The sequence below is a fragment of the Melospiza melodia genome, chromosome 19 (assembly GCF_035770615.1).
Source record: "Melospiza melodia melodia isolate bMelMel2 chromosome 19, bMelMel2.pri, whole genome shotgun sequence".
Lineage (NCBI taxonomy): Eukaryota > Metazoa > Chordata > Aves > Passeriformes > Passerellidae > Melospiza > Melospiza melodia.
This window is the reverse complement of record NC_086212.1, coordinates 15,383,113-15,391,589: the sequence shown is the minus strand read 5'-3', so window position 1 is coordinate 15,391,589 and position 8,477 is coordinate 15,383,113. Positions and strand designations below refer to the sequence as shown.

General features: G+C 57.5%; 1 protein-coding gene across 1 annotated transcript; it reads right to left on the bottom strand.

Annotated features, from left to right (window-relative positions):
- LOC134426790 (opsin-5-like) lies at window positions 1-8,009 on the bottom strand. The gene is made up of 6 exons (XM_063172031.1): window positions 7,936-8,009; window positions 5,335-5,422; window positions 3,863-4,025; window positions 3,231-3,358; window positions 2,232-2,575; window positions 1-1,206 (listed from the first exon to the last, which is right to left on the bottom strand). The coding sequence occupies exons 2-6, from the start codon at window positions 5,420-5,422 to the stop codon at window positions 670-672; spliced, it is 1,260 nt and encodes a 419-aa protein (XP_063028101.1). The 5' UTR covers window positions 7,936-8,009; the 3' UTR covers window positions 1-669.
- Between the last annotated feature and the right edge of the window lie 468 nt (window positions 8,010-8,477).

Below are 8,477 nucleotides of genomic sequence, written 5' to 3'. Positions count from 1 at the left end.
TTACTTTAGAAATGACAGGTGGAACATGGTGAATGGTTAGTGGAGACACTGCGTGATCCCCTCGTATTCCAGAGGGCTGGGGACGGGGCACAGGGAGCTTTCCAGCCGGGGTTATCCTGTGCATGGCATTGCACCAGCCTCTGGCACAGCTTCTTGTTCCTTTTTGTCCCAGGCTCTACCCATGGTGTGCTGCCCTCACTGATCTCCAAAGGCCAGCTCCAATCCTTCGGGGTGCTGCAGCCCAGGCAGCTGCTGCCCTGCGCAGATGGCACGAGCTGCCCCATTGTCCCAGCACCAGGGACACTCTGCAGCCACTGTCCCTTCTCCAGGGAGGTGCTCACCCACAGATTTGCTGTTCCCAGCCTGCTGATCATTCCCTGGGACTGCCACTACTCACTCCAGGATTACAGTAACCCCAAATCCTTGCTCTATAGGCAAACTCCCATTTCTGCCTGTGGGACAGTGCTGGCTTCCACTCCAGTGGAGGGAGCAGGGTAGCACAGCTGGCACAGAGAGCAGTCCCAGGGACCTGTAGGGAGCTGCTTCCTTACCCCAGCTGAGGTAGCTGTGTGGACAATCTCACTGCCCAGCAGGACAGGAGGTGGCTGTGGGGGCTGTAGGAGCTGGCACTGGAGGTAGATTACCCTGGGCTCTCCTGCAGGGCTGGGCTCAGAGCAGGCCCTTGGCCATGGCAGAGGGCAGGGCCTCCCCTGCCACGCTGGCAGTGCCCGGGCCTGACCATCTCCGTGTGAGCAGCACCATCACCTGCACCGCGCTCCTGAGCCCCGGCTGCCCCGTGGCTCCGCCGGCCAGCACGGCCAGGGCCCCACGCTGGGCAGGGCTGCCGGGCAGCCGGGGGGCAGTGCAGCACCGGGGGCAGGCACTGAGACGCTCAGGAACATCGCTGCAGCTCCTGCAGCCCCGGGCCGGGCCGGGCTGGAGCACAGTGCCCCGGCAGGTGCAGCACAGGAGCGTGCACAGGGCCTGCAGGAGAGGAGCCCTGTCCCTGGAGAGGAACCTGTGGAAGGTGGGCTTGAGCAGCAGGCACACCAGCGGGTTGTAGAGCGTCGAGGACTTGGCAAAGACGGCCGAGAGCACGAAGGCCAGCGCTGGCACCTGGCTGGCATCCCCGAGCAGGGCCCAGAGCGCCAGCACAGCGTAGGGAGTCCAGGCAGCCAGGAACCCCAGGCACACGGTGATGCTCAGCTGGAGAGGGAGCAGAGGCAGATGGGGACACCGTGAGCCTCCTGCAGCACTGGGGGGACGCTGACACCCCCCAAACACAGCCACATGCAGCAGGACCCTGAGCAGCCCTCACATCCCTGGGAAAGGTGCTCAGCCTTCTGGACCTGTACTGGAATGCCAGAGAGCAGGGCAGCAACTCAGCACAGCCCATGCACAGACCTGGGCTTCAGGCCCTGCCCCACCTGGGGAACTCAGAACAGCCTCTGCCTGCTGTGGCACATGGGTACAAAGGACACAGTGACCTGGTGGGACCAGCTCAGATTCTGGCAGCACTGCAAATCCCTCCAGCAACCTATGTGGCTTGGGCGGCCTGGAAATGGGCTGTGCTCTGTCCCCTCCCCTGAGTGGCTGTGGCTATTTCGTTTGAAGCCAGGCTTGCAAGTTGTTTTCTCTCATGCTGTGTTTTTAAAAGGTTATTTGGGGTTTTTTACATATTCTTGGTAAATTATAGTATTAGCTTGTAGTCTGGGGAACAATGACTCATGCAAGCTCCTTTATGATCTTTTCCAATGTAATTTAAAATGAAAACTCCTCCACCTGATGACTTTAAATGAGGAGCAATGTGTTGTTACCCACACTGACACAGACACCTGCAGAATTCATCAGGAACAGCAGACGCCAGGCAGGAGGGGCCCTGCTGTTCACCTGCCCATGGGCAGTGGGCTGGGCAGGACACCCCGTGACCCCACAGGCCCCCAACCCCGGTACCTTGAGGAGCAGCCCAATTCCCCCATACCCATACCCTGAAGAGCAGCCCCGTTCCCGTACCCTGAGGAGCAGCCCCGTTCCCGTACCCTGAGGAGCAGCCCTGTTTCCCGTACCCTGAGGAGCAGCCCCGTTCCCGTACCCTGAGGAGCAGCCCCATTCCCCCATACCCTGAGGAGCAGCCCTGTTTCCCATACCCTGAGGAGCAGCCCCGTTCCCCCATACCCTGAGGAGCAGCCCCGTTCCCCCATACCCTGAGGAGCAGCCCCATTCCCCCATACCCTGAGGAGCAGCCCGTGCAGGCCGCGCAGGCCGCGGTTCCCGCGCTGGGGGGACATGTGCCTGTGCCTCCTCAGGGCTCTCCGTGACGCCCACACCGTCCACAGGATCAGCGCGTAGGACGCCAGGATGAGCAGGCAGGGCAGCAGGTAGCAGCAGATGAGGAGGGCGAGGATGTAGAGCATGGCCTCCTTGCTGGAGGGCTCCCAGGTGATGCAGCAGGCCGTCCCGTAGGGCTCGGGGCCGTAGCTGCCCCAGCGGGCCAGGGGCGCGGCAGCGAAGGCCAGGGCGTAGGCCCACACAGCCAGCAGCAGCCCCATGGCATGGCCGTGTGAGAACCTGCTCCCTGTGGTGAGGCCAGGGGTCCCATGGAGCTGCTGGGGTCCGGCACAGGGCCAGGTGTGCAGCCCCTCCGGCCTGCCGAGTGCTGCCGGCAGCTCCTGTGCCCACTATGCCATGCCATGGCTCCCCCAGGCCACCCAGACCCTACCAGGGCTCCTCTAGGCCACCCACACCCTGCCATGGCCGGGGCTCCTCCAGGCCACCCACACCTTGCCATGGCTCCTCCAGGTCACCCAGACCCTGCCATGGCCAGTGCTCCTTCAGGAGCCTGTGGCTCTCCCACCAGGGAAAGCAGCTCTTCCTGCTCTGCCAGAGCTTGTGGCTTCCCAGCTGCAGTCTGCTCTAGCCTAAGCTCAAATCTGTGTGTGGACATTCAAAAACCTGCAATCTGCCGTGATACAGCCACACAGATGTGACACTTGGGGACATGGTTTACTGCTGGACTTGGAAGTGCTGTGGTAACAGCTGGACTCAATGATCTTATAGATAATTTCCAGCCTGAACTTGTTTCTGTGATTCTATGACTAAATTTTGACTGGGAATAGGTTGCCCTGGGGCAAAGCTTTCCCTGGGGAGGTGGATCTGGCTCATTGAAAGGAAAAGGGCCCGGTTAACAGAGGGGTGTGAGTGAGGATCAGATAACACGTCCCAGCACCTACCATATGCCGGGTAGCAGACCTTGAGGCAGCAGACCGTGCTGAGCACCGTCAGGCTGGCCAGGCTGCTCAGCCCGAACAGGACCCCGCAGAAGGCGTAGAGCGTGCACACAGCCTGGTCAAAGAGCCACCTGCAAGGAGAGCCTGCAGTGAGTCTGTCCCTCCCCACAGCCCTGCCCCCGGCTGCACTGGAGCCTTCTCTGTGCGGGAGTTTCCCGGCGGCTGCTCCCATTCCTGCAGCAGAGCTGGGCACACGTGGGCAGGTTCCAACGGGCTGCACAGGTACCAGCACCTGGCCAGTACACGTGGGCATGACCTCGTGCCTGGTTTGTTCCCTGAGCACCCCAAAGATGCACATGGGGGGAGCTGGGGGTGCAGGAGCTGCCCTGACCCACAGCAGCTCCCAGCCCTGCAGTGCCAGCTGGGACAGCACCACCAGAGCCCTTTGGCAGCGGGTCTGTGTGAGGACCTGGAGGGACAGGGAGCAGCAAAGCACACACTGTGGGATGGCTGGCTGGGAGCTCACATGTGCCCCTGCGCCACCCCGGGTCCCTCTGCACTGCCAGGGATCTCCTGGCTCCCAGGTAGTCTGCAAACCGGGCCACTGGCCAGTGCAGAGCTGCTCCAGGAGGTACCTGTGTGCAAACAAGGAGGAGGTGGCCAAGGGGAAGAGCGTCACCGTCATGCTCAGGTCACTGATGGCCAGGTTGACGATGAAGAGCTCGGCAGGTTTCAGCAGGGACCTCTTCTGATGGGCCACCAGCAGCAGCAGGGAGTTCCCAGACAGGGACATGATGCCTGTGGAGGAGGCAGAGAATGGTGCTGAGTGTCACAGGGTCAGGAGAGGAACCAGGAGCATCCTGAGATGTTTGGGAGGAAACACTGCAGAAGTCTACAGAAGTTGGAGAGGGCTCCAGGCTTCCCTCTCTAGGGTGGGCTGAGCAGGACCCACAGAGCTCAGTGAGCACACCTGGAGCTCCTTTACATTGGATTGGATCCCTTGCCCTTCCTGAGATCCTACAGAGGCGTTTGGTGGGAGGCAGAGATGGGACGAGGCTGCAGCAGGCTGCGGGTGCAGGGTCTGGCCACAGTCCCTCGCTGCAGCTGGAAGGAGCAAGGGGCACTTCCTCCCAGCTAGATAAATAACGGGAGCTCTGTGAGACTGCTCCTCTGATGTGGGGCCAGCGAGCTGGGCCCCTCGGCCGTCCTAATTTCCTCCTGGCAATGTCACTCCTGTGAGTCTGCACTGTCCCATATCATGGTAACAAAACAAACAAGAAGAAAGGCATTATGAAGATCAAGGAAAATCCAGACTAAACAAAAGGAGGCTTTTTGTTTGCTATTAGTGTATTTAAATCAACAGTAGTGATTTAAGCTTTATAATAAGGGCTTTCTCTTTTTCATTACATAATTGTGATTTCATGGAAAAGAGGTTTCAGTGTCCTCAAAAGGGGAATCTTTGCTACTTTTGGGGCAGGTTGAGCAGGATAAGAGTTCCTCCCTAATGGATTAGGCTGCAAATTAAATCTCATGGTAAAAACCCTCTTCCAAAGCCACTGAATGGCCAACACTAAGCTCCCCTCAGGGAACTCCCACATGGGATCTGGGCAAATCCAGAGCTCTGGAGGCTTTGGAGTCACTGGAGAGCAGAGTATTGGGATGTTTATCCTTCTTGCCAGCCTCACAAGGCATTTTTTCCCACAGAGCAAGTCTCACATCTGTGCTAAGTACACTTTATTGGCTTTTCCAACTCCTGCTGAAATCAAGGGCCAGCTCAAGCTCCAAATCCCTCCCCTTCAATGGACCCGAAGCTGGTGGTACCAGCAGAGCCCTTGCCTGTCTCACCTCAGGTGGCTGTGGTAGGAGTTACAGGATGTTCCTCAAAGTTATTCAACTTTTCAAATACTTAAAACCATAACAGGCTTGAAATTCACTTGAGAGGGGAATGCAGTCACCAGACCATGCTTTTGGGTAACATGGGAAGGTCAGTTTAATTAATCTGCTAATGACTGGACACTTCTGGAAGCACCAGTGACTGCAAAGGCCTGGCTGTCTCTGGCAGGAAGCTGGGCAGGGACATGGGGATCAACAGGCCATCTTTCCTTACCAAAGACTAAATAGAGAGTGCCAAAAATCAGGTCTTCTCTCTCCGATAAGGTGGAGGCGAACACTGAGGTGTTGGATGCATTTTCCATCTGTAAAGCAAGACACACATGGAAGTGAGAATGAATTCTGGCTGATGAGGAGTGCCCAGCTGCTTCAGTTCCCCAGAGGACACAATGGCACGTTCCTGGCCAGCAGGATCCTCTGGCCAATGCTGCCTGCAGCACTCAGCAGCCTGGGATGGGATCAGGCTGCTAATCCCACCTGACTGTCATTCCTTCAGCCACAGATTTCACTGATGAGCATCAGCCCTCGCATGGTGGCTCTCTGGGCGTGCCCTGGCCTTGCGTGACTGCAGCAGCACGGCGTGTTTGGCCCTCTTTGGACACTGGGACTGGTTGCTTGGAGCAGCCCAGAACACCCCTGAGCTGGTAGCCCCCAGGGTGATGGTGGCAGCAGGACACAGTGCCAGTGGTGGAAGGGGGCTCTGGGCTCATCTCCTCCCACCCTGGATGCTCAATGCTTCACAGCCCAGTGGAAATGGTCTTTACTCTCCTGTGCTTTTCAGAGTGTCTGTGTACAGGGACGGGTGATTTATATCTCCCTGAACAGACCAAGTGACTCTGGACATGAGAACAATGTTCTTCATTAACCTAATTGGAAACAACCTTCATTTAGAGCTGAGCAAATCACTCCTGAATTTCTCATAATGCACAGTTCTCCCCTAGGCCATAACTGATCTTCCTCCAGAGCCTTTGGAAGCAGCCAAGCTGAACACAGTACATGCACATCACCTCTCCAAGAGGCTTTAGCAAAGCATCTGTGTATTCAGAGCACAGCCAGGGAAAAAGGAGGGACTGTGGCCACACAGCTGCACTGGTGATGAGACAGGGCAAGGCCCAGCACAAACAGTCTGGAAGGAATTGTTCCTGCTCCTCAGCACACATGCAGCAAAGGAGAGAACTGGCAAAGCTTGTAGGATTTGATTTCCTTCAGATCCCTGGCAGGTCTCCATCCTGCAGTACATCAGGGGAGCTGCAAGTGTCCTGTGAGATCAGGCTGGCAAAAAGGACCAATAATCACAGGAGAGGAATTTCCATTTCTGACATATTACTTACAATAAACCCTATTTTTATGATTGTGCTTGAGCCACCTGTGAAGCACACATCTCTCATTCTAATACAGAACTGATGAAAATGCATCTCTTGCTCTGATCAGTGTGCTGATGTCACTGACACATAGATGATAAATCAGTTTTATATAAACACAAAGAGCTCTCCCTTTTGTGTCCAAAAGTAAATCATAAATTGGATCCTCCCATCAAAGTGCTCTCTCAGGTGAGCATGTGGTGGGGGATGCCTGCACAGGCACATCCTTTAGTGGAGAGCCACAAACTGCAGAAATATCAGCACAGGTACCAAACACATCCACAACGATTTCTGACACAAACAGCTACAGGAGTTTTCTTCCAACTCAGGAATATTCCAAACACATGACTGTGCTCAGTCAGGACTAAATCTGTGACTCCTCTGGGAGGGATTCAGCCCAGACTGTCCTCGGGGATGCAGCCAGCACTGAGCATCCTCCAACATCAAACTGCTGAGCCACGTAGTCTCTGGGCACGCAGAGCTGCTGAATTTGATTTAAGCTCCATTGCTCAGACGCTGTTCTGAGAAAAGACAGACTGTGAAAGCTCCCTTCCCCTCAATTTAATCAGACTTCAAAATGAGATGAAGTTTTCCAAGCAGCTGCTGCCACAGATACATTACAAGGAAAGCCTTGTATTCTGCATGCCAGCCCTTATTCCTGTGTTCACAGGAGGAATCAAACCTAAACCCAAACCCACACCCTGTGTCTGTGTCTGGCACCTGGGAGGACACTGGCACGGCTGGACTGGCCTGATCACATGCACTCTGTCTGCATGGAAAATCCTGCTTTCATTTTGTGTGATTGTCAGCTCTGCCCTTTTCTCCTCCAGACTTGAACTGTTGCTTTCCTTCAGCAAACGTGCTACAAAGCCAGAGTCTGCCTTGGAGAGGAGGAAGAAACCTGATGAGCCTGGAAACTCTCCTGACCTCCAGACTCTTTCAATAGGCAACGGCAGGAATCAATTTCTGCAATTCCCAGCACAGGGGAAGCTCAGACACTGTTGCCTACCTAGGAAATAGTGCAGGCTTTAGAAAGTCACAGAGCAGCAGGAGCACACGGCTCGGGATGGGAAGCACAGACAGCAGTGTGAGCACAGGCAGCCCTCGGACCCCTGCTTGAAATCACAGAGTTCTTCTGTACCAGGGCTGCCCATTCCCACCGGCTACGGACAGTAAAATCTGCTTTCTGCCTCAGTTATGCACCCGGGACTCCTGCAAGCCCCCGTCAGGGGAGTTCAACCCTGCTCACACGCCAAAGCGTGTCACTCGCTCACACACCCCGCCGGTGCCCGGGGCAGGCCCGGGACACACAGCCCGGACCGCCACTGCACTCGGGGACACCCGCGGGGACCCGTGTCCTGCCCATACCCGGGTGTGCTCGGGGCACCGCGTCCCTCCGGCCAGCGCCTCACCTTCCCCCGGGAGTCCCCGCTCCTCTCCCCGCGACAGCAACTTACCGTGGCTCCGCGGGGCGGCGGCGGCTCCGCCACTCGCTCAGCACCGCCAGCGACGGACAGCTCCGCCCGGCACCGCGCTGAACCGTCCGCGCCGCTGTGTCCTGCCCGCACCACTCTAACCTGTCCGCACCGTTCTAATCTGCCCGCACCACGCTGAACTGTCCGCGCCACTCTAACCCGTCCGCACCGCTCTAACCTGCCCGCACCGCCCTGAACCGTCCGCGCCGCGCTCTGTCCCTCCCTCACCGCTCTGTCCCGCGCTGCCCGCGGCGCTGGCCAGGCTGAGGGACAAGGGACACCGTCTCCACCGCCGCCCGGTCACCCCTGCCCTGCCCCTGGAGCCGCGATTTTCACGGCAAGAGAAACTGAGGCACCAAGAGGGTCCTTGAAAGCAGCAGACCGTGGCCTCAGCATTCCCGGGCTGGTTTTTAGCTGTGCCTGGCCACCCCTCTCCTGTGCCCGAGGAAAACAGGCTGGTCACTCACTCACCTGTCCCTGCGGACCCGGCTGGCCAGGGCAGGACCCTGTGGGGAGCTCTGAGG

Coding starts and splice junctions, on each gene's coding strand:
- LOC134426790 (XM_063172031.1), bottom strand. CDS start 5,422: ATGGAAAATGCATCCAACACCTCAGTGTTCGCCTCCACCTTATCGGAG. Junction 3,359..3,862: donor TCCTCCTTGTTTGCACACAG/GTACCTCCTGGA, acceptor CTCTCCTTGCAG/GTGGCTCTTTGACCAGGCTG. Junction 2,576..3,230: donor GGTCTGCTACCCGGCATATG/GTAGGTGCTGGG, acceptor GCCTCACCACAG/GGAGCAGGTTCTCACACGGC.